The following is a 26,359-nucleotide window of genomic DNA, read 5'->3' as shown; positions in this document are numbered from 1 at the left end:
AGATCCCTCTGTTCCTCCACGCTGCCAAGAATCCTATCCTTAATCCTGTACTCAGCTTTCAAATTCGACCTTCCAAAATGCATCACCTCGCATTTATCCAGGTTGAACTCCATCTGCCACCTCTCAGCCCATCTCTGCATCCTGTCAATGTCCCGCTGCAGCCTACAACAGCCCTCTACACTGTCAACGACACCTCCGACCTTTGTGTTGTCTGCAAACTTGCTGACCCATCCTTCAATTCCCTCGTCCAAGTCATTAATAAAAATTACAAACAGTAGAGGCCCAAGGACAGAGCCCTGTGGAACTCCACTCACCACTGACTTCCAGGCAGAATATTTTCCTTCTACTACCACTCGCTGTCTTCTGTTGGCCAGCCAATTCTGTATCCAAGCAGCTAGGTTCCCCTGTATCCCATTCCTCCTGACCTTCTGAATGAGAATTATGTCTAGGTTACTTGGAGCACAGTTGAGACATCAATCCTGGGGTTGACCCAATGTTTTCAGCATTGAGACAAAGGGAAGGAGTCAATATTATGGTATTGGATGAAAGTATATTTAGTGGTGATGTATGAACAGGAGAGATAGCGAGGTGCTCTCCAAAATGAGTAGGAAATGCAGACGGCAGGAGTGGCTAGTAGTTTGGGAGGGTGACGTCAATGAGAGCTGTTGAGTGGACATGATGCATGCAACATTAAGAATTGGAGCCTCTGAGCTTTGGTGATATGTGTGCGTAGCAGCAGAGTAAGAGTATGTCTCGACCCCGTCAGTGTGAGATAGCAGAAAGAAAATGGTACAGAATGATGAAGGTCATTGACCTTCTTTCTCAAACTGGTGTGCATTCTTCTTCAACTGGGACACACAAGTTCAGTAGGCTGGCTGCGTCTGGAGCCACTGCTGACAGTGACAGACAGCTAGAAAGACGACTGTCACTGTTTCCACCATCCAATCCATCAATATCTCCAGGGCTCTGTCCATGAAGTGCGGAGCCAACTTGGCATTCCTCTGAAACATTGTTCAGAAAAAAGCAGGTGAATACCACAGTGGAAGAGCTAGTACTTGGTTTTCAGTACCTGAAGTTGTACATGGCTGGGCTTTAAATAAGGCACCAGGGACATGAAAGTCAAAATTTAATAATGACCATGAATCCATTGTCGATTGTCAGAAAAACCCATCTGGTTCACTAATGTCCTTCAGGAAAGGAAACTGCCATCCTTACCTGGTCTGGCCTACATGTGACTCTCGACCCACAGCAATGTGATTGACTCTGATCTGCCCTCTGGGCAATTAGGGATGGGCAACAAATGCTGCCCTAGCCAGCAATGCCCTCATCTTGTTAATGAATAAAGAAAAGAAAAGGATTCCAGAGTGGAAAGTGCTCCCACCTCTCCCGCCATGCAATTTCCTGAGAAATTCATCCAAGATCCTGGTTGCAAAGTTAATGATGATGTGGAGGTGCTGGTGTTGGACTGGGGTGGACAAGGTCAGAAATCACACGACACCAGGTTATAGTCCAACAGGTTTAGTTGAAATCACAAGCTTTCAGAGTGTAGCCCCTCAAATCAGGTGAAATGAGAGAGAAGCGCACAGAACACAGAATTTAAGAGAGAGAGAGATTAAGGGTCAGAGAGATCAAAAGACCATACAAGTGGTGTGTGTGGAGTGCTGAATAATAAGTTTCTGCAGGTGATCCAAAGTGTTATACAGTATGAGTAAAGTGTCAACAGCTGAATAACAAGCGAAGGGATAACCTACAACCTGATTAAATGAAGCAGAAAGGTAATTACAAAAAATTACAAATAAGGTGGTGCAAACCAAAAGACTGGAATGAGATGATAGGTATAAGAGTTGCATGCCGAGGGTCTAGCTAAAGTCATAAATAATCCGAAACTACAAAATACTTAAGGTAGAGACATCATAACAAATTATGCAGGTGATGGTGACAAAGCAGGGCAATAAAGAAGATTTTACAGATACAGAATGGTGTGATGAGGTCACATGTAGCGCGACATGAACCTATATTCATGATTGAAGCCATCTTCATGGGTACGGAACTTGGCTATCAGTTTCTGTTCAGCAATTCTGTGTTATTCAGATTACAGATCATCCCTTCGTTTGTTGTTCAGCTGTTGATACTTGGCTCACACTGTCTAACGCTTCAGATGGGCCTGCAGAGACTCATTATTCGGCAGTCCACTTACACCATTTGTATAATCTTTAGATTTCTCTGTACTTGATGCCTCTATGCCCATAAATTCTGTATTCTGTGTGCTTCTCTCACCTCACCTGACAAAGGAGCTATGCTCTGAAATCTTGTGATTTCAAATAAATCTGTTGGACTACAACTCGGTGTTGTGGGACCTCTGGCATAATTAATGCGATGAAGAGTGGAAGATTATGCGTGAGGAGTCGCTCCGAGCTGTGACAGGTCAGATACCGTGAATCTTATTTGACTAATCACTTTAGCTACAAATGGGAAAACTCCACTCCTGAAAAGTCTGAACAAACCAACCACGGACAAGGATTAAAATATGCAATTTTAATAAACTTTGGCCTGAATTATAGGATTACCCTTACAAGGAAATGCTAAACTTAATCAAACTACAGGTATCAGATTTATTGGAGTAGAATATTCAATTTATTGTATCAGGAGCACAACATGTCTAGGAAACAGAATGTTCGTGGAAACTGGTGGAAATGTTTTATTAAGCAAGTAATGTCTTACTCAAACAAAATATTTGACTACAAACAATTAACAGCATAGTAATTTTTAGTTATCATTAGTTTGTACAAAAAGATATTACACAAGTGACAAGTTATTCATCCTGTTTAACTTTAGAAGCCAACGTATTAGCCTTCTTAGATAGCAAAACTTAATAAGTAGCATTTTTAGATTGCCAGAATTGTAATACCTTGAGTAATATTACTTATACAGACTTTTAGGTAGCAAACCTAACATGTCATAAACATTTGAACATCCGCAAATTGTGAACTGTCATATAAAATCACACTTTGTATAGACTTACTGTATAAGTTCTTTACCTCAGAGGTGAATACACATACTTTCAGCTCCATTTGGTATATTTACATACTTGATGGAAATGCAAGCCTATTATAATTGGCTGAATGGCAGTTTTCATTCTACTGAAAGAAACTGTCTAACATTGAGATAATCTGAGAAAGCATGACAGCATCAGTGCTAGAGAATAGACGTAATTCATGATTATGTATTGTGCCTGTTCCCCCAAATTGATAAAAATCCTAAAAGTCACAGTTCTGAGTTTAATATTCAGATTGGCTAAGCCATTTACCATATTTTGTATGCATATTGTAATCTGATTTACATTTATCTTACCAATGCCTAGTATCTTGCTTCTTCAACATTCTGAGATTAAAATATCACACTGTCTAATGACACAATAATTTAAGTCTATGGGCCAGATTTGCCATGAAGTCAGACAGATCCAATTTTTCTCTCCTTCGCCTGCCTTGAGCTTGTTTTCTTTCAACACCTTTTCTTTTAATTCATCTCAGTTTCTTCAAGTCAAATTTATGGTTGTGGATACACCTGTAGGTCCCAGATATGCCTCTCTCCTTTTAGGGTATTTGGAACATTCCTGTTCCAGTCTTACTCAGGCCTGCACCACAATTCTTTATCTGAAGCATCAATGCTGTCGTTGATGCTGCTTCTTGCACTTGTATGAAATTGGCAAAATTCATTATTTTTGCTTCCAATCTCTATCCTCCCCTCTCCTTCACTTGTTCCATCTCTGGCACTTCCCTTCCTTTCCTCGACATCCCTGTTTACATGGAAACAAAAACAGACATAGCTGGAAAGAACTCAGCAGGTCTGGCAGCATCTTGTAGAAAGAAAGCAGAATTAATGTTTTGAGTTCAGTAACTCTTCATCAGCACTCTGACATCTTTTCATTAGCCAAGGATTCCTCCTCACAGTGGTTGACAGGGCCCTCAACCATGTCAGATCCATCTCCTGCAACTCTGCCCTCATTCCTTCTCCACTTTTCCAGAAAAAACAATTGGGTATCCCACCTGTCCCAATTTCCATCTCACCAGTCCCTGCATTCAAAGGTTCATCCTCTGTTATTTCTGCCACCTCCGGTAAGATACCATCATCAAATAATTGTGCCCTTCCCCTTCACTGCTACGCTCTCTGCAATAAACTGGCCCACTCCTCCATCACTCCTAACATTTCATCACCAAACCTGCCCACCATGGAACTTTGCCATACAATCACAAAAGGTATAACTCTTGCCCACGCATCTCCTCACTCCTCCTTCCTCACTCTCCACGAACCCAAACACAACATACAGCTGAAGCTGCACTTTTCCTGTACCTTTTCTAATCTAGTCTACTTTATTCGCCATTCACAATGTGATCTCATTCACATTGACAAGCTTTGCGGACACCACCACTCTGTCCATATGAATGACCCTGACCTTGCAGTTACTTGCTATTTCAGTAAGTCACCTGTTTCCATGCTAACATTTCTATCTTGACTCTGCTACAGTGTTCCAATGAAGCTCAACACAAACTGGAGGAACAACATCTCAGTTTCTGCTTAGACACTTTACAGCCTCTAGGAGTTAATATCAAGTTCACACTTCAGAGCATGACTTCTGTCATCCATTTTTCTTACATTCCCCCAAATTTCCCAATCCCCAACACCCCCAGCCACATCTTGTTTGTATCTTGTTGACTTTGCTCTCACCAAAACAAATACAGATTCTTCTTTTCACATCATCATTTACATCCATTTTACATCTCGATTTCTTCATTACTACTACCTTTGTCTTCTGCTCTGGGCACCTTCACTATCTGCCCAACTCACTCCTCCTTCCTCCATCCTCCTTCCTCCTCAGTCAGCAGCGTAACACTTACCATTTCCAGAGCCTCCTTCAGTTTTGAGAAATGTCTTGTAGGACTCAAAATATTAATTCTTTCCCTCTCCAGAAATACTACTGGACTTGCACGATTTCTCAGCACTTTGCTTTTCAGCAGATTTCCAGCATCTGTGGTATTCTCTTCTCACATAACGGCTAAGATAAAGAACTGATTAGCTGTACAGAAGGCTCTCTATCAGATCTGTGCAATTGCCGTTAGCATTGTCATGTATTACTTTTTAAATGCTATTTCTGGAAATTGATTCCTCATTATAAAAACTGATACACAATAGCACAGAGCAGTAAATGTCATGCAAAGATATTTGATTCCCTCAAAAACACAGATGATTTACTTATATTTGCACTGTACCTATGATATCCACTGCAATGTCTTGCCACTATCACATCTAAATGGCAGATTCCAGGATAAGTAATATCAATTATGTCAGTCGTATGCGATGGTTGTGATGGGACTCACCACATCACACATGCCACCTTCTAATATATTGCGAAGAGAGTTATGAGAAGTCACAATACAGCACTGCTGTAGTCCTAAACTGTACTAAAGCAGGCCCACTAAGTTCTCAATGAAATTCAATAACTGTACTATGAATGCTGGACAACTATCTTGTCTGATGTGCCACAGGAATCAGTGCTGTTTACAATTTACACAAATGACTTAGATGAAGGGACATGAGGTATAGCTGCCAAATTTGACGATAACACAAAGTTAGGTAGGAAAGTGAATAGTTCAAACGAAGGATGCAGAAAGAAAACTAGATTAAGAGAATGGGCAAGGATAAAGCAAATGTAGTACAATGTGGAATAATATTTAGAAGAGAAAGAAATAATCTGATTGAAATCCAAAATCCTGAGGAGTCTTGATAGGGCAAATGCGGAGAAGATGTTCCCTCTTATGCAAGAACATAGAACTAGGGGTCACTTTTAAAAAATCAGGCGTTCCCCATTTGAAAGAGAAATGAAGAAAATTTCTTTGTCTCAAAGGATTATGAGACTTTGGAACTTTCTTTCAGAAAAGGTGGTGAAAGCAACGTCCTTGAATATTTTTTAAGATAGAGGTAGATTCTGGATAAGCTTGGTGATGAGAAGTTATTGAGGTAGCAGGAATGTAGATTTGAGATTAAAATCAGGTCAGTCATGAATCCAATGAATGGGAGAGAAGACCCAAGGCAGTGATTGGCCTACTCCCGCTCCTAATTCATACGTTTGTAGGTTCACTGCAGGTTTGTCCTTACCCTGTATGCTATTATCCTTTACACTAAAGCATATCTAATCTACTGTGCCTATGTATGCTGAACCATAGATTTAGTGACAAAATATCAAAAATATTAGCAGTTGATGCTGTGTTAAATGCTTTCTTTATGAAAACCACAGATGGGTATACAAGGACACTTAACTATTAAGCAATTCTGTTGCCACTGTCATAATTGCATCATAATGTACGTGATCACTATGTTTCAGCATGTTGTGTAATCTAATTTGTCAGTGTATAAGAGTAGTACATGCCCATGTTTCCACACAACTCCAATTTCCACCTCCCCAGTGACTTCTAAGCTTTCCCTGCAGATTCTGGATTGAATTGTACTGTCATGTAGTCACCACCTGTTACATGCTGTATTGTAATGTCATGTACAGATGTTGAGAATGAGGATTGAGACATGGTGAAGTATGCTCTCTTTCCCACAATGCATGCACATTATAAATTGTAAAATCCAGCTACTTTCAAATATGAGATATTATGGGTTAAATCTGTTTCTGGCCAGTCTCTAGTTCTCTCTTCCCACAAACCCCTGCCATCCCTACTCTAGACAGCACAATATTAAGGTGCACAACTTCATATCATAGGTAACATGCAAGAAACAATGACTATTGGACTTCGTAACTCCTCAGAATCAAGATGACATTCTAGGACAAAGCAGCATTAAGCCAAAGTTTGGTAGTCTCACAAGTGATCAGAGTGGAAAATCCGGACCTCATATTGATGGAGGACTCAGTTTACAGGAAGGGTAGAGATGATCAACTTTTGAAGGTTGATGTCAGAGGGACAAAGCAAGGGAGATCAGAGTTTCAGGATGGATGTTTATGAGGAGGTGGTGGTCTAGTGGTATTATCAATGGACTGGTAATCTAGAGACTCAGTTAATGCTCTAGGACCTGGTTTTGAATGGCCATTTGAATGGTCATGGCAGATGATGGGAATTTGAATCCAATAATGAAAATCTGAAATTAAGAATCTAATGATGACATTGAAACCATTAGTCACAATTCTGACATTGACAGTGTCATTCAGGATAGGAAACTACTATTGTTATTTGGTGTGGCCTGAACTCCAGATCCACAGCAATGTGCAGTTGGGAATGGGCGATATATGCTGGCCTTACCAGCAATGCCCTCATTTCATAAATAATAGAGAAGGAGAACAGAAGCTCTCATAATTGACATCAAGCGAAGTAGAAAGATCAGATTTGTGTTAGGAATGGAATGAGATTGTGCTCCCTCTGAATTGATATTAAGTAGCAGAAGGACTGAGTTGGGGACCCTCTCAATTAATTTCAATAGGGATGAAGGAAATCAGGATCCACAAGGCCCTCTTTTGTTTCTCCTTATGCAATATGGGGGTAGCTTTCTGTTCAGTAACATGTAAATACACTGCTTGTCAGTTACTTTGAAGCCTTTAGAGGTTGAGAAACTGTGCTACCTGACACAAATTAACCATTATTTACTACGGTTTTGCTCACATCTGTGCATATCACTAGTTTGCATCTTGAACAACCATTCTATTATTTTTGTATATGTTCTGTGTTGTTAATTTGAAGCAGTACAAATATTGCCTTGTGTTCTTTAAATCATACAGCTTCATTCAGATCTCCTTCTTTTATTAGCTCATTGGAGCAAACATGACCAAGTTACACATTGCCGCACATGATGCTTCTGCAAACTTGTCAGCTGTCATCCCAAACCGTAAAATTATTCATGTTTATTATCAGCACTTGGCAGGGATTGCCAATAAATTGGGATCTTCTTACTTTTTGTTGAACAATTTTACACCAAAATGCTTCACATTTCGTAGCAGGATAAACAAACTTCAACATTTACATCATCTAAGGTTACTGTTGTTGTAATTAGCAACTCAGTTTTCATTGCTGCTAATGAAATCACACTACTGTACATTTTGGAGATATTAATTACCACAATTTCACCTGTTTTTATTTTGCTGAAAGTACCCACTTTGCATATTTTCTTAAAAGACAAAGATGGGACTGATCAATACATTAAACAATACACATCTATGAATGATTTTCTTGTACTTGTTACTAAATGAAATCCTTAAATTTTGATAGGTTTTAAAAGTTTCAGGCCAATTTAACTGATTGTTTTCATTATTAGATTGAAGGTGCTGGTACTATTTGTGCTTCCACAGAAAATTTTCTTCATAAAAAGCACCATGGTCAGGCCTTGCCCTGTCAGCAGTGGAACTCCGACACTGGAAGGGGTTTGGAATAGACGTTGATGGAACAGGTTTGATGTCATTCTACCCTCAGCAGGCTGTTTTAATCAATGCAATAATGCTTAAACGATCTCTCGTAATACAAGAAACTGGCCATGGATATTCTGGTATTGAGAAATCCATCAAAGAATTTGTTACAGTGATAATGGGAACTGCAGATGCTGGAGAATCCAAGATAATAAAATGTGAGGCTGGATGAACACAGCAGGCCCAGCAGCATCTCAGGAGCACAAAAGCTAGCTGAATTTATATACCATCATTACATTTGTTAGATACCAAACAGTCTGGGCCAATAGTAACTTAAAATGTCACAGCAGAGGAACATGCTTCTTGCAGTGTGTCATATTCCAAATGATCTGAGGTAAGATGGTGTTTATAATCTTTATACCATTAAGTCACATATGATACAATGATGATGACACCACGATTCTGGCTCCTAATGTTATAGTGAAATATTGTATCTTTTGAAGGCATATTGATATACTGACTGAAAGACATAACTGAACAGGTTTGGGGAGTAGAATAAGGACTCTTGCAGAACTGGGGGTCATCCTGGATACCAGAAACAATGAAAATTCATGGCAAGCGAGATACTTAACCCAACAGATCTCTGATGTTTCAATAAAAGTTAGGTCTCAGCTTTCTAGGAATCTACTTGAGATGCCTAAACAAAATGCTGCATTGACAACATTTGTGTCCATGATACATGCTAAAAATTGGAATAATATGTACCACTTTTTGCACTTAACCACCATGGAAAAAGCACCTTGGGCAATTATGGTACTGCAGAATGTTGTATGTCTTAAGGCTCCACAAGAATCATCCCAATACTAACCTTAACCATGTCACTTCCTGTTACTGAGGAACAATTGAGCAAAACATGGAAGCCAGTATCTCAAGCTAAATTTATCTAAATAAATTGCAATATCAATATACATTATAAACAACAAAACAAACTGTCATGAGTAGAACCAGAGATGAAATTATCAATGATAATGGGAACTTCAGATGCTGGAGAATCCAAGATAATAAAATGTGAGGCTGGATGAACATAGCAGGCCCAGCAGCATCTCAGGAGCACAAAAGCTGACGTTTCGGGCCTAGACCCTTCATCAGATGAAATTATCAAGTTCTGTTTGTACCAAAAAGCTTTTCACCTTCACTCTTGCAGCTGACAGTGCTCATCAGAACTCCTCAATTCAATAACTGCTTTTATCCCAGAGTTTTCTATCACTCTGCTGGGACAGCACATAGATACCCAAAGACATTTATTATTCTGGAACTAACCATAATTCGCAGTGAAAGTGCAAACATGTCTTTGTTAGATAGTTTTCTTAAAATGTAGCAGAGATAGCATTTGACACTATTGTGCAGTCCATTGTGGTAAAGCAGGGTAATAATAAAGCAAATTTTTTCTACATTCTAAATTGCTACAAACATTTTTTTTCATCAACATTTAATTGCAAGGTACCATTTTCTTGGTAGGAGGGCAGCGGGGAAGAATAATATTTCTACTATATATATATATATTTACATCAAAGGAAGAATTATTCATTTCTTACAGAACTTTAAATTAAATAAGCAGCAATTTATTCTGCATATAAAACAGATATGAGAGAAGGAAGAGATAATGGGAACTGCAGATGCTGGAGAATCCAAGATAGTAAAGTGTAAAGCTGGATGAACACAGCAGGCCAAGCAGCATCTCAGGAGCACAAAAGCTGACGTTTTGGGCCTAGACCCTTCATCAGAAAAGGGGGATGGGGAGATGGTTCTGAAATAAATAGTGGGCGGGGGAAGCGGACCAAAGATGGATAGAGAAGATAGATGCAGAGTAGAGTATAGGTGGGGAGGTAGGGAGGGGATAGGCCAGTCCAGGGAAGACGGACAGGTTAAGGGGACGGGATGAGGTTAGTAGGTAGGAAATGGAGGTGTGACTTGAGGTGGGAGGAAGGGATGGGTGAGAGGAAGAACAGATTAGGCAGGCGGAGATGAGCTGGCTGGTTTTGGGATGCAATGGCGGGGAGGGGAGATTTTGAAGCTGGTGAAATCCACATTGATACAATCCGATCCTCCTCCAACACTTCCGCCATCTACAATCCGACCCCACCACCCAAGACATTTTTCCATCCCCACCCTTGTCTGCCTTCTGGAGGGACCACTCTCTCCACGGCTCCCTTATTCGCTCCACACTCCCCTCCAACTCTACCAAACCCGACACTTTCCCCTGCAGCCGCAGGAAGTGCTGCACTTGCCCCCGCACCTCCTCCCTCACCCCCATCCCAGGCCTCAAGATGACTTTCCATATTAAGCAGATGTTCACCTGCACATCTGCCAATGTGGTATATTGTATCCACTGTACCCGTTGTGGCTTCCTCTGCATTGGGGAAGCCGGGCGGAGGCATGGGGACCGCTTTGCAGAGCACCGGCGCTCGGTTCGCAATAAACAACTGCACCTCCCAGTCGCAGACCATTTTGGCTCCCCCTCCCGTACCTCGTGTCCATCCTGGACCTCCTGCAGTGCCACGGTGACGCCGCCCGAGGGTTGCAGGAACAGCAACTCATATTCCGCTTAGGAACCCTGCAGCCCAATGGTATCAATGTGGATTTCACCAGCTTCAAAATCTCCCCTTCCCCCACCGCATCCCAAAACCAGCCCAGATCCTCCCCTCCCCCCCACTGAATCCCAAAACCAGCCCAGCTCGTCTCCGCCTGCCTAATCTGTTCTTCCTCTCACCCATCCCTTCCTCCCACCTCAAGCTGCACGTCCATTTCCTACCTACTAACCTCATCCCGTCCCCTTGACCAGTCCGTCCTCCCCAGACTGGCCTATCCCTTCCCTACCTCCCCACCTATACTCTTCTCTCCATCTATCTTCTCCTCTATCCATCTTTGGTCCACCTCCCCCTCCCCTCCCTATTTATTTCAGAACCCTCTCCCCATCCATCTTTTCTGATGAAGGGTCTAGGCCTGAAACGTCAGCTTTTGTGCTCCTGAGATGCTGCTTGGCCGGCTGTGTTCATCCAGCTTCACACTTTACTATATGAGAGAAGGAACAGTATTTTAATTTACTCTGATTGAGATTAGCCTTCATTCCACAGAGCAGTTAAATAATTGCAGCTTCATTCCCTACGTCCCAAAAATCAATTTGCATTTTCTGGCTCAAAGGATATCTTGGTTTAGTTGAGAGAACTATTATACTGATGTTTATTGTAACATTAAATAGACCTTACTGTAAAGTTACAGGTTTTCCTGATTTTTGTGGAGGAACCAACATAGCAGTTCTGTGAACAGTGACAACTCTAGTTTCCTTCCACAGTCCATAGATATGCAGGTCAGGTGGATTGGCCATATTAAATTGCCCTATAGTGTCCAGGGCTGAGCAGGCTAAGCGGTTTGCCATGGTAAATGCAGAGTTATGGGAACAGGGTGGGTCTGGGTGGAATGCTCTTCGAAGGGCTGGTGCAGACTTGATGGGCCAAATAGTCTCTACCTGCATGGTAAGGATTCTATCATTCTATGAATTTGTCATCATGAATTTTGAATTGTGTTTAGAGCTAGAAGACAATCAAATCTTAATACAAACTAATTTATTACTAAAAATTTTGTCAGCTTTCTATGAAGAAAAGCAGTTTTCCAATGTTTGCTGCATCCAGAATATTGCCATAGGCCCACATCTGTTTGTGCAGTTCTAGTTCACTAGTTCAGAGAATGAAATATCACCTCATTATAAAACTGCCATATATGAGTGAATTTGCAGAGCCTGGCCTCCTCACAGACAGACAAATCTAAACCACAGCAAAGCACAGTGGCAGGCTGAAGATGAAATGTTAAGTCTATCAGACTGCATCTGCACAATCACTATCTCAGTTAAACCATGGTCATCTATTACTCTGTCATCTTCTTGTCCTCAGCTGTTATAAGCGATAAGCAAAAGTGAAAATAACATCTGAAATGTGTGCAAATTAACTTCCTCATTAACTCCTGAACTGACTAAGTCAAGGACCAGAATCCTATTTAGAGGAATGACTGCCTGATATTACAGCTGCCCGACAATAATTATGAGAATTAAGTATGAACAAACTGGGGAAATATAAGCTCTGTAAGAGTTACTGCGTTTCCAGGTCCAAATTCAGATTTGGATTTCTATCCTTTTGTACCACATTTTCCATGATGTTTTTATCCATTACTAACTACTTACAATACTTAAAGCTATTTTTATGGTGGAAAAGTTGCGGATTATTTGATTTCATCCTCAAGTTGTGCAAGATGCAATATCAATGCTCCACAAGGCTCTCAAGAATCAGGTGGAGACCTTATACTAAAATCTGTTAAATGCATCCAACAGTAAGCTGCTAAACGTACAAATGCACATGAAGTTGCATTATTTATTCAAACAAATGAAGTTCATTGCATCTGTGTAAAATGTTTGTGCATGTTTTTTATAATCATTACGGTTTATTCCTGTGTTACCTTTTCTGTAATGGTACTCCCATCTTGCTTTTTGTCATGTTGTTCTTTCAGTAAGACTAGTATATCTTATTGATTTTTATTTCCGATTGAGTCCTTTATGCTTGATCGTAGATAAATGACACTGTTGACTGTTCACCTAGGACCACAACTCCAAACTGTGTGATATTGTAGGCCCTGACCTGAGTGTTGCAACCTACTTAAAATTTGAGAATCTGTTTTAAATAGAACCACTGCCTAACGCCCCAACCATCAAGGCTAAATTTCCTCCCATCCATGCTGTTTGTACTATTGTCATACCAATTCCTGTTTCCAAAATCTTTACCTTGGCGTGTACATCTTGTGAGCTCCTGCTGTTGCCATTATTTTTCACCCGCATTTCAGAATGTAGCCACTTCCCAAACACCTTTCACCATGTTTCACTGCCCTCAGCCCCTCTCACTTCCCAAACCCTCTCCTTCCACGCGCTTTGCCATTCCAAATCTTCCTTTATGATCCCTGTTGTTTCCTTTCCCAGGCACATAACTAGCTATTTACAGAGCGTGCAGGTTTGAAACCATTGCTTTCAAATCATCTACATTTTATAAGGTTTACAGCACAAGTACACTCTAAAGCTGATGCTAGTGACACAAAATCTCAACAGCAATTATTAGACATGAATTGCCATGGTTACAGCCAACTCTCATTGTTGCTGAACACTGGAATTCTTGGACTTGTCCTTTTCAACTACTGGTTGGATTCCTCCTGTGGAAACATATCCATTTGCTTTTGTTATTTCACATAATGATATTGATTCAGCTCCACATTTTGACACGGAAATTGCTAATTGAATTTAGCTGAAAGTCTTTCAAGGCAGGTGGACAATTAAAATTGCCAATGAGGCTTGACATATTTTCTTGGATCAAGTACCACTGCCAGTATGAAATAGTCTGAGTGCTTCTCGATATGTTAGCTCATATAAGGTATATCACAAAGATTTGGCTTTTGTTGAGACAGATATCTTGAAGTTTATTAACAACATTAACTATTAACATTACTATAATATCATAGACTTATACATAGTCAGGTTTCTGTACTTACTGAGGTTGCCTCACATTACATGGATATAACTACTGAATATACTTAACTGACTCCATTTTAATGGCAGAATGAGAAAGATGAGGCATATGCATTTATTCACGTATGATGATGTTATATGACTGTCTTAATGGTATGTTGCTTGACTGGTCTGGAACCTATGCAAGAATACAACATTCTCCCTTTAAAGAATGAGAACCCTTTTCTGAGGACATGTTCAAGGCTGGATTATAGATACATTATCTCTACACATTTTGACACCCATGCAACAAAACCAGATCCAGTCCATACCATTAACATGACTTGGCTATGTATCTTAAGTGCGATGCGCTGACTGTCATTGTGGGTGGATGCATATCATTTGTCACAGATGTATGGTTATTGGTTTACATGATACTTTCAGTTGCAGAGTCATCATTCTCTGTTCAGGTGGCTCAGTACACGCTGTTCAAATTTATTGTCAATTTCTTTGTAGGACTTAATTATTGGATTACATCATCAAGTGACCTTTGCCAGAGGTGATATATGTAATTCATATGGTAATTTCAAAATTTTAAGTTTTTCCCCAAAGATGAATATTTTAAAGATCCCACATTCAAGCTAAAATGAAACTTTCACCTTACACCATCAAAAACAAATGCAGCCAGATGACCTTCACAGACTAAATGCATATTACATTTGCTCAACAAACTGTTAGAGAATCAGGTGTATAGCTTTATCCCTAGTGCTGTGCACAAAGGAAATAGTTGCCTGATGCACCAGAAAACATCTTTACTGGTATGCATTAATTCTATTCACAGATGTCAATTAATAAAAAGAAACAAATATTCAATCATTTCTTTGTTTTTAAATGGAATATCAGATGTGAATCCTGACTGAATTAATTTTACAGAAACAATACACATTAACATTTTGGACCAGCTCAGATTCTATCTATGGTCTTAGCATTTATCACACCTCTGTCATGGAGATAAAAATGTCTGCTCACTGACAACAGAAAAATGTAATCTTTGATATATTTCTGATTTCAGTGTTTTATAAAATAATAAATATGTTTTGTATTGTATATAACAAAATAATATTGGACCATATTTAACCGTAGCATCCTGCTTGAAGAATATGTGAGCTAATCAAATAATTAAGCAAGAACAAATGCAATTGTATATATTGCCGCAGGAGCGACCAGCAGTTGAAAAAGAAAATTCAACAGCTCTGCATTGGTATGCAGCAATGATAAGAGCAGCTGTAACCATAGCAATTTGTGTCTAATAATCACTATTGAGCTTATGTGTCAATAGGACCAGCAGAGTGTACTTGTGCTGCAAAGCTGATGTAATGTAACTATAATACACGCTCACTGTGGTTCTCAGGAGCCTGGAAAATTCAACTCGTAACCATGGTAACCACAACATTTTTACATAGTATTCTGCTACATTTGGGAAAACAGGCTACTGTTGAAAGACAAATCCGCTTTACTAATCGGCATCTTTGTACTAATGTTCAAAAAAATGCAAAAAGAAGAAATGGCATAAATGGGAATCAAGCATATAATTTGTATAAATGGATCACTGGAGAGAAAGTTGTTCTTCACATGCTGGGGCTGGGAACTACTTCTGAGTTTTAGACACTTACCATTAATACCTCGTCAAAATTCGTTACTCCATTAAACACGCATCTTTTTTCTGACATTCCAAGTCATCAATTTCTTCAAAAATGAAAGTCATGCTAACAGATTTTAAGGTAATACCTCTCTCTCTGTTATATACATAATGGATGGCATGTTCCCAGACTCAAAAGAATGTGGGCAATGGCGCATTGGGAATGGGGAAAATGTGGCAAGAATGAAAAATTGAAATCCCTGAAGTTCAGAAACAAAGGTCCAACTTTCCTTTCAGGGTTTTAACCGCAAGATGAGACTCTCCCAAGTGAGCAGCAAGGGCCATTTTTAGATTCATTGACATCTCATTTTATTTATACGCGGTTTGCTGTTCTCTCACTGATCAATGAGAGCCAGACTGAGTCAATCCCTGACTGAGTAGAGTCAGAGCTGTAGTTTGGTGGCTGCACTCCCCGACATCCCCAGACACCATTTTGGCTAGCATTGCCCAAAATCTCAGAGCATGCTCCATGGGCATCAAGCACCTCCACCCTTTGTACATACAGGTTGACATTGGCAAACCACCAGCCTCGACACATCATCATGGCACATTTAGACTAACCTATAGTACAGTTCAACGGTTCAATTCTGCACTTCAGAGCTCACTGGTACCTTACATTGTAGTGCTGCTGAAAGGTAGCATTGCATGCAATGGCAGACCCTCTTGCTGTGTATTGGAGATACAGAGCATGTTAAAGCTTTTAGCTTGCCTTCTTGGCACTTACTTGGATTCTCACAGCTTCTCTGCTGTGCCTTGCCTTCTGATGCAGACAGACAGCCAGGCAACTTCTCATGTTTGCCAGCAATGAATAGTCATGTTGTGGATATGCTGCTGTACGATACCATATTAAGTCAATGTCACAGCCACAGCATGTGACAAAAACTTACACTACCTGAGCTTCAAACAAATGGCCATGTCCAAATGTCATAGGAAGCAGGCATTAACCCAGTCAACGAGTCTGCTCAGTCATGACAGTCCTCAGACAGGGAAGATGTTGAGGCATCAGCAGTGAGTATGAAGTTCAAAGACCAGGAAGTGGTCATTAGTTTGTGGGGAATAAGGTGAACGAGAACTCTTGGGGGAAGATGTTGCATGTATTTTTTAAGGGGGTAGACCATCTGCTTTGTTGGGAGGTGATTGAAAAGGCAGAGTTAGAGTGAATTTGAGAAAATACAGAGAGGATGGTGGTATTTACTCTTGCAGACCACTGAAGATTATTAACGTTTTTGCAGCACTGCTGCACATTCCTCCTTGCTGTGGACACCAGTATGAATGTTATAAGGACTGACTGCACCTCTGCTGCCACTAAGCACAGGATGACCAAACATTGGTACCATGGAAGCAGGATGCGTACTTAATGAGGTGAGCAGAGAAGAATTGCCAAAGCAAAGTAGCTCAGGCTCACTGAGGAAAACCATCCATGAAACTCCTTAAAATTGACAATACAGCCTAATTTATCAATAATCATACTGACACAGTTTTGAATATCGTGATCACTTCTTGGAAATGTTGTGTTTACTGACGCAACTTCCCATTTTTTATCAAAATTTTTGTGTTGTGCTTGTGCTGCGCTTAAATCTATCTATTCATCTAATTGAATTTTCAGTCTCCAAGCTACCTAACTGTATGCTGCCAAAAAAAGATATTGAAAGATTTGTTCTCTTTTCTAAACTATTTACAACACAACAATTGGGGTGAAAGATGGAAAATGTAAGTAAGAGTTCAACAACTTCACTGGGTAGGGTGTAGGGCATCTGACTTTACCAAAGAAAATTGGGGAAGACGTTAAGCTCTGGTTTACTTGCTCCCAATAACCTGAATTCTTCGAGACCTTCAGCACTGACAGAACGCAATGTCTGAATACCAAGAGACCCTCACATCTCATTCATAACACAACCATCCCCCATTCTTTAGGCCCAGGAATTCTCCAACAGCACCTTAATATACCAAGCCTACCTCCAAAACCTCTCAGGGCTGCCAAGTTCACCCATTACCCAATATCAATCTCATTTTGAACCCATATCCCAGATTCCAGAATTCCCATTCTTCCCATTATATCAGTGCAAACAGACCATCTAGTGTATGAGGTATTATTCTACTGCTAATGTGAAATGATGCACCCATAAGATCACAAAACTCAAGTAATATGAAGTATCAACCAAATAAAACAGAATTCAATTGTTCTTCAGGTTGCTATTTTTGTTTCAGTGAAAAGTATTATAAATGCAAGCAGCCCTTGGGCTGGGACTGAAAAGTTACATTCATAGTACTGTCACAATCAATTTAGGGACGTTAACATTTAGAGAAATCTGAACACTCATTAATAAAATGAGAGAACTACATCCAAAAAAATACATATTCACCAGCAAAATAAGATTGTACTTTCAAAGAATTAATTAAAAAGCAGCATTTACTAATCATTGCACCAATTGTACCCTTAGATTTATACCTTGGCTCCTACCTCCCAACCCTTTTCCTTCTAAGACACATCAGTCTGAAAGTTACTTGCTTTATCGGAACCATCCATAAATATGCCACAGTCCTCTAGAAATGACTTTATTTTCCTACATTCCACCTTTAAAGTAAAATTTGTACTTATTATCTCTTTACTGTGGATGCCTCAGCCATTATTCTGGTTACTTTCTCAACTGGCTAAACTGTTGACAAAGTGTGGAGCTGGATGAACACAGCAGGCCAAGCAGCATCTCAGGAGCACAAAAGCTGACGTTTCGGGCCTAGACCCTTCATAGAGAGGGGGATGGGGAGAGGGAACTGAAATAAATAGGGAGAGAGGGGGAGGCGGACCGAAGATGGAGAGAAAAGAAGATAGGTGGAGAGGAGAGTATAGGCGGGGAGGTGGGGAGAGGATAGGTCAGTCCAGGGAAGACGGACAGGTCAAGGAGGTGGGATGAGGTTAGTAGGTAGGAAATGGAGGTGCGGCTTGAGATGGGAGGAAGGGATGGGTGAGAGAAAGAACAGGTTAGGGAGGCGGAGACAGGCTGGGCTGGTTTTGGGATGCAGTGGGGGGAGGGGATGAGCTGGGCTGGTTTTGGGATGCAGTGGGGGAAGGGGAGATTTTGAAGCTGGTGAAGTCCACATTGATACCATTGGGCTGCAGGGCTCCCAAGCGCAATATAAGTTGCTGTTCCTGCAACCTTCAGGTGGCATCATTGTGGCACTGCAGGAGGCCCATGATGGACATGTCGTCTGAAGAATGGGAGGGGGAGTTAAAATGGTTCGTGACTGGGAGGTGCAGTTGTTTGTTGCGAACCGAGTGGAGGTGTTCTGTAAAGCGGTCCCCAAGCCTCCACTTGGTTTCCCCAATGTAGCGGCAGCCACACCGGGTACAATGGATACAGTATACCACATTGGCGGATGTGCAGGTAAACATCTGCTTAATATGGAAAGTCATCTTGGGGCCTGGGATGGGGGTGAGGGAGGAGGTGTGGGGGCAAGTGTAGCACTTCCTGCGGTTGCATGCGAAGGTGCTGGGTGTGGTGGGGTTGGAGGGTAGTGTGGAGCGAACAAGGGAGTCGCGGAGAGACTGGTCTCTCCGGAAGGCAGACACCCCCACCGCATCCCACAACCAGCCCAGTTCATCCCCTCCCCCCACTGCATCACACAACCAGCCCAGCTCATACCCTCCCCCCCACTGCATCCCAAAACCAGTCCAGCCTGTCTCTGCCTCCCTAACCTGTTCTTCCTCTCACCCATCCCTTCATCCCATCTCAAGCCGCACTCCCATTTCCTACCTACTAACCTCATCCCACCTCCTTGACCTGTCCGTCTTCCCTGGACTGATCTATCCCCTCCCTACCTCCCCACCTATACTCTCCTCTCCACCTATCTTCTTTTCTCTCCATCTTCGGTCCGCCTCCCCCTCTCTCCCTGTTTATTCCAGAACCATCTCTCCATCCCCCTCTCTGATAAAGGGTCTAGGCCCGAAACGTCAGCTTTTGTGCTCCTGAGATACTGCTTGGCCTGCTGTGTTCATCCAGGTCCACACTTTGTTATCTTGGATTCTCCAGCATCTGCAGTTCCTATTATCTCTGGCTAAACTGTTGATTGCTTTCTTTTGCCTCAAGGCTCTGTCAAGAACACCTCAGGGTTTTTTTTCCATTAGCTGCAAGCTAGAATAAATCATCCAATTTCTGTCCCTCACAAAATCTATGCTGAAATTAAGCCTTACCCACATTCCACATGATATATGATTAAGCTAGCTTTTTTCTGTTTAAACTGTAAGTCTAACCAACTTTGGCTACCTTCAGTTAGCTGTATGACACTAAAGGCCAGTAGCAATGAGCAACATTTCTCAGTAAACACTCATGTGGATTGCAACCAGAGAATCTCAAGTTCCATTTTCTCCATGATGGTGTAACCTACTCTGAAATGTCCTCAAACAAATTTTAGGTTCAGTAACCCTCAGTTAAAATTACTTATTTGATCTGAAAAAAAGAAATTGATTTTATAATCTTTCACGGTTTATCAAATGCTTTTAATACATGAAACCAAAACAATTCTCCAGGCTTCCCTTACTCCATTGTAGATGACTTATCACCAAACACCCACTGATAGGTTATCCATGGTTTAGATTTTTCCACCTGCTGATCTACTCTAATCCTTTCAATCAAGGCAGAACATCCTTTCAATGAAAATGACCCATTCTTTGATCTTGTTTGGTTTATATTGACATTGGTGCTTGCAAGTTTTAAATGGAGATTTTTCCCAAGTTCTCTACAGTTAACTTATACTCTAAGGATTTAAAGTTTATGTCCTTAGGCATACAAATTATGAAACAGGTATTCCTGACACTGACAAGGTTTCCTAAATCGATTGCTGAATTTCCCACCAACATCCATGAGATCACCATTGTCCAGAAGTTTGACTGAAACAGCAACATAAGTACTGTAGATATCAGAGCAGGTCAGAATCTTCAATGTATCACAAACATTTCAAATTCCCATGGTCACATCACATGCAAGGCCAAAGGCAAGAGTTTGATGCAATGCTCTCCACTTGCAGCTCCCAGCACAATTCAATGAGCTCAGCTTCATCCAGGTTAAATTAGCCCCTTAAGAGACATCCAATAAACAACCACTCACTCCTCCATGGGTGCAAGATGGCAGATGTGTATGTTGTCTACAAGTTTCACTGAAGCAACTGACCAAGCCTCCTTCAGCAGCACATCCCAAATCAATGCCCTTTACCATCTAGAAGGACAAGAGTAGCAGGCAAATGGGGATACCACCACCTGTAAGCTACTGTCCAAGTCACACATTTCATCCCAATTTGATAATCTACTTCCATTTCTTCGTCATTGCTAAGTCAAAGTCCGAGACTGCCCCACCAACCAGATGGGTGGACGTACCTTACCAGATGGACTGCAAAAGTTGAAGGAGGCTGTTCACTACCACATTACCAAGAGATGGGCAATAACTGTTAGACTTCAGAAGTGGTGTTTACACTCTAAATTAACAATATAAAATTACCTGATTAGACTACTTTACCTGTGCTTGAGAGTTCCCAAAGACTGATTGTCCAACCAGCAAGTAAGTCTTATGGAATCAGTTAAGTGTGTGTATGTCTCTTTCTCTGACAGTCTCTCTCTCTCTTTCTCGCTCTGTCTCAAGGTTTTCATGCAAAGTTTTGAGCACTATGATAATGGTGTTTGATTTTCACATATGTCTCAGAAATGACAAACAAAAAATTTTAAGAAATTATGTTGATTAGCAACTCAAGCTCCGCACACTTGGAAAGTAAAAATATGTTGTTAATGGCTTTTCCAATATTATATATGCTAATGATAACTTATTGCTTGTCACTTTATGCCCAACTGGAGCATTTAAAAAAATCTACCAATATGAACTTGCCCTTGGCTGGTGTACATCCCATCAACTGATCCAGATAAATATAGTATTAGATTTTCATGGAAATGTAATTTGTCATGTTTATCATTAAGTGCCAATGCCTGTCAAAAAGTGTTTTTTCCCTTCAGTAGTAATCACATGGTTGTAAGTTGTATACTGATCAATTTGAAAGACTGTCTAATTGCCCAGATCTCCATCTTCACAATCACGCTCAGCTATTTCATTGTCACTGCGCTGTCAGACTGCTTTTCATGCAGCCAGTCTCAGATGAGCCTCAATTTTCTCTGCTTAAACATCGAGAAAATCAAAGGTATTACTGTTGGTGCCCAGCATAAGCTCTGTACAAAGCCAGACTGTTCACAACCTCAGTGTACAATTTGACACTGATTTTCAACCTCGTATCCTTTCCATTACAGACTGTTTACTTTCACCTTCTGCACTGTTCCAGTTGATCAGTTTTAGAAACTCTCTTTGCTGCTTTTACTTCCAGCCTTGATTATTCCAAGTCTTCTCAACTGTTACACTCTGCAAAGGTCAGCTCAGCCAAAACTCACAAGTAACTTAGATTGCACCCTGCTCACCATTAGCCATGGCCTGTAATATTAACAGTTAACTCCCACTTTTTGAAAAAAATTTATTTACATATTTAAATCACTCCATGGATTCATCTCAGTCTCTAGACACCTTGTTATTTATAGTCCAACAAGCCCTTTACAACACTGTCACATTCCCCCTGCTTCATCCCACATTGATAGCTGTGCCTTGAATCTCCAGGCCTCAGTATCTGACATCCCTTCCCATCACCCTCAAATATTCTACTTCTAAGAGCTTAAAACCTATCCTTTTGAATTGAGCTTTCTCTGGCTCAGCATCCATTCTTTCCTGATTATAAGTCTGTGAAGCATCTTGAGGCATTTTATGCATTAAAGATGCTACATAAATGCAAATTGTTGAATTTTATACTCCACTGTAACCTATAGCTCTGACACATAATATCTGAGAAAATGCGCAGGTGGAAGACTGCCTATACTGATGCTGATAAGTTCACTTGCAGTAACACAGCAAAAGTGGAATCAGGCCCATGTTACTGTGGAACATTTTAAGATATGTTAAAATAACAATTCTGAAAGGTGGCACCTCAGGGGGATGCTGCTCAACAGTCCAGCCCTAGACCCTGAAATAAATGAAACAGTTCCACAAAGCGGTGTTAGGTAATCTAAGCATGATCAGAACAGCGAAGGGAATATGTAGGAAAGTCTACACAAATTGGGAGCAGTCACCAATTCAGATGCATGGAGAGGATTAGGCGTTTTGAAGGGCATGCGACTGTAAAATAACTTGCCAACACTTAAAAAACAGTGGTTGATACGAAAAGTTCAACATCAACTGTCATTGTGGTGACCCCCATATAGCGTGGGAATCCGAAAATGAAAGGAAAAGAGGTATAAATGAATAAAGGGAGAGATAACTTTGCATATAATAAGTTATTAAGATGCACAATGCTGGAATTAAAGAAAATGTGATTGGTATCATCGTAAAGAAAATTTGGTAACTAACAGGGGATGGGAAACGCAGATAAAAACCTAAGAGCATATCATAGAAAAATTGTACAAAATGTCCAGATTGACACTCGTGGATAAGGCCCACTGAAACAGGAGAATTCCCAGCTTCACAAACCTATTCCTTAAAAATAGCAGTGCATATTTCGGATTTTCAATTCAGGTGAACAGGCTGGATTCAAAATTAAGACTGGCAAATCTGGAAGAACTGAGGGGGATGCTGGGTATGAAGGCAAGCTAGAGGAAGGTCTTTCTTGGGGATCTGGCATTGCCTCCAAAGTTTAACTAAAACTGAATAAAACAAGAAACATCCCTCCTGTCCTCATCCCTCACACACCATGCCCCATCCACACTAACCCATGCTGTCTCATTTTTCCCCATCAGACCACCATGGCACTTCATTCCCCATGCCAAGCTATGACCCCCACATATAGCCCATGTCCTTTTCTAGCTCTTGTGGCAGTCTCTGTCCCTCTACCCATCCCCACTACCCGATATCCACCATGCAAAGCAATGCACCTTTGCACACCCTCTTGACTCTTTGTGGATCCTATGCCAGCTTGGTGCCACCTCTTGCCAAGCTTCAGGTCCCATGCAAAGATGAGTTCAGTCAAAGTTGTAAGTGTTGATTGCAGATATTACCATACCAAAAATGGCTCATTCAAAAATCCATTTACCATATTTACATTCCAATTAACAAACAAAACCTTATCATTAGAAAAACTTCAATGCACAATCCCTTATAACAACAAGCATTGGAATTAAACTGCCTCATGAAAATGTCTGTTACAATTATAGCTGGCAATCAAACTGTGACTGCAGGCACCCAGCTGTAACAATGGATGTACATCAATCATGCAACACTAATCCAGTAATGGAAGGTATGGAAATTATGAGAAAACACAGAGTTAGTTAACAGGAAATCATTTTTTTTTAACATTCCAGACACATTTTTCTAAGATTTAAAGGACCGGAATTTTAAATGCTTTGACAGCTCTCTTTGAAAGATCCATTTCACAACTTCCTTTGATATGTCCTCTTGACAGTGGCTTCTGACAATTTTGGCATTTCCAATGAACTCAACAGTAATTGATTCATGCACTATTTATACATATTTATGTCCATTTTTAACATTTGTGGGCACATGGTCTCCATCTAAACAGTTCCGGTACTAGATAAAAAGGAATACCTGATCTTTCCAAAAGTGCTACCCTAGCTATCCAAATTAAGCTACAAAGTTCAGATCTGCTGTTAAGAGGTCTAATTTGCAAACATACAGAGAAGTGAGTGGTCAGGGTGGCTTAGCAAAGCGGGACTGTGTATCTATGCTTCAAGGAGGAGATCACAATCAGTTCTTCATCCCTGTAGGGGCTAGGGTTGGGTGAGGAAATCTAAGATCTACCACAGTTGGGGCATGTGTGGCCACCAGTCTGCTTGAGTGTCAGCCAGGGGTCACTAGTCAAGTTGCCCGAAGAGGAGGACAATGAATGTCCTATCAGTACTGTTCACAGAAGTTAAGGAGGAAGGAGGGTATGGGGGATTGTGTTGTGGAGAGAGAGTAAGGCAAGTATAGATACATTTACTTATCTTTGATAATGACCTGGGAAAGTAGGAAGCCTGTTGGGTTGTCAGAATGGGCACCAAGAGGGGAAGAGGGTGATGTTGGGTATCTCAGCAGCACGGTAGTGCAGAGGTTGAGAGCTACTGGCAGACATCCACTCACTGTCATTTCCATTTTGAAGCAGATAAAAATTGCACAATGTCTAGGAGGATGGCAATGGACTCCGCACACAATATGAGGGTGAAGTGAGCTGAGGAGTAATGGAACCATTATCTTCATCTACAGTCACTGGGTGTTGACACAGGATGAATATTGGTGTTGCGCACATGAGATTTTGTGGCATAGGCATCAGGCTGTGTATTCCCCAGTCATCATTAGGCATGGACCCTCACTGTGTGTAGGACATTCCTGACACCATCACTGCTGGGGAATTGCCTGAGATGGACAGTCTCACACAGTCAGCCAGGCCAACAATAGGCAATATCAAAGTGCGGGAGTTAAGATGTCAAAGTAAGTCAATACGATGTACATGCATTGCTAACTCTGCTCCCATGTGATGTCATTGGGACTCATACACCTCCACCATTGAGCATCCTTAGGGACCTACAAGTGATGTCACAGGGCGCTTAGAAGTATTTAAGTCCCATACAGAAACACAAACAAACCCATGAACAGTGAAAAACAAACTTGATCACAAACTCAAGCTATTTAAGTAAAAATCAGTTGTGGGCCCCTCACAAAATCTCTCTCTTCTATTGTGAAGATATAGTGCAGTCTGCTGATCCAGAAGGTTTGCTGAGGAAACCCTGGGAATGCCTCTTTCTGGACAGATCAAGCATGCTGAAGGTCTGCTTGCCTACGGTCAGGTGATTCCTCCCTCACTGAATGTCCAGGTATCAGCGAGGTCACACAGAGTGGAGGTGAAGAGCCCAGTCAGCTCTGCAGCCCCTGAGTGCAAATTCTCAAGGCACCTGAGTGGTGATTCCTCCTCAGGATGTGTGCCTCCTGCCACCAACCTATCTCCATGTGAGGATAGGGCACTTGAACCATGGGTAAGGTCCCCAACCCTCTCTGGCCCTGGCTTTGGTCCTGAGGACAATTCCTGAGGCGATGGAGTGCAGATTTGTACAACACTCCAGCATCCCGTAAGGATGTTGCACCTTTCTCTCCATTGCAGCTACCAACCTCTTGATGGAGACTGCCAGACTGTCACTGGGTTGGCTGCATCACTCCAGCTTATCAGAGGAGAGTTGCAGTATCCCAAAGGCATGCCCGTCAATCTTGCACATCTCTGAAAATGTCCATAATATTCCTCATCACTGGGACCACAGGGCCTTCACCTGCAGTGGAGGTACCTGGTCACCAGTAATCTTCCTGGTACAAATGGCCTGGGGCAGTTCTCCTTCTCCATCTGCACAACTGTGTGTCTAAGGTCCTCAGCTGCCTTCTATTCCACATTCCCTTTCCTATCAACTCACTGGCTATTTTGGTGGGGGGAGTCCAGTGAACAGTCTTACAAATGGTTCCTCCACCGTACAAAATGCGGAGGAATGGAATTGTGGGAGATATAGCAGTTTGGATCGGAAATTGGCTTGCTGAAAGAAGACAGAGGGTGGTAGTTGATGGGAAATGTTCATCCTGGGGACCAGTTACTAGTGGTGTACTGCAAGGGTCGGTGTTGGGTCCACTGCTGTTTGTCATTTTTATAAATGACCTGGATGAGGGCGTAGAAGGATGGGTTA

General features: G+C 41.3%; 1 protein-coding gene across 6 annotated transcripts in view; it reads right to left on the bottom strand.

Annotated features, from left to right (window-relative positions):
• cacna2d3a (calcium channel, voltage-dependent, alpha 2/delta subunit 3a) overlaps window positions 1–26,359 on the bottom strand; it is an 807,750-nt gene that overhangs the window by 694,279 nt on the left and 87,112 nt on the right. The window contains exon 1 of one of the 6 annotated variants that reach the window (XM_048547902.1): window positions 4,896–4,990. The exons of the other annotated variants lie outside the window; for them this stretch is intronic. Coding sequence (XP_048403859.1) covers window positions 4,896–4,898 — 3 coding nt within the window. The 5' untranslated portion in view covers window positions 4,899–4,990. Of the gene's footprint in view, window positions 1–4,895; window positions 4,991–26,359 lie in introns of those variants that run through there. 6 annotated transcript variants of the gene reach the window in all.

The sequence above is a fragment of the Stegostoma tigrinum genome, chromosome 11, assembly GCF_030684315.1.
Source record: "Stegostoma tigrinum isolate sSteTig4 chromosome 11, sSteTig4.hap1, whole genome shotgun sequence".
NCBI lineage: Eukaryota > Metazoa > Chordata > Chondrichthyes > Orectolobiformes > Stegostomatidae > Stegostoma > Stegostoma tigrinum.
The sequence above is the reverse complement of the archived record's forward strand: the minus strand, read 5'-3'. Positions and strand labels throughout refer to the sequence as shown.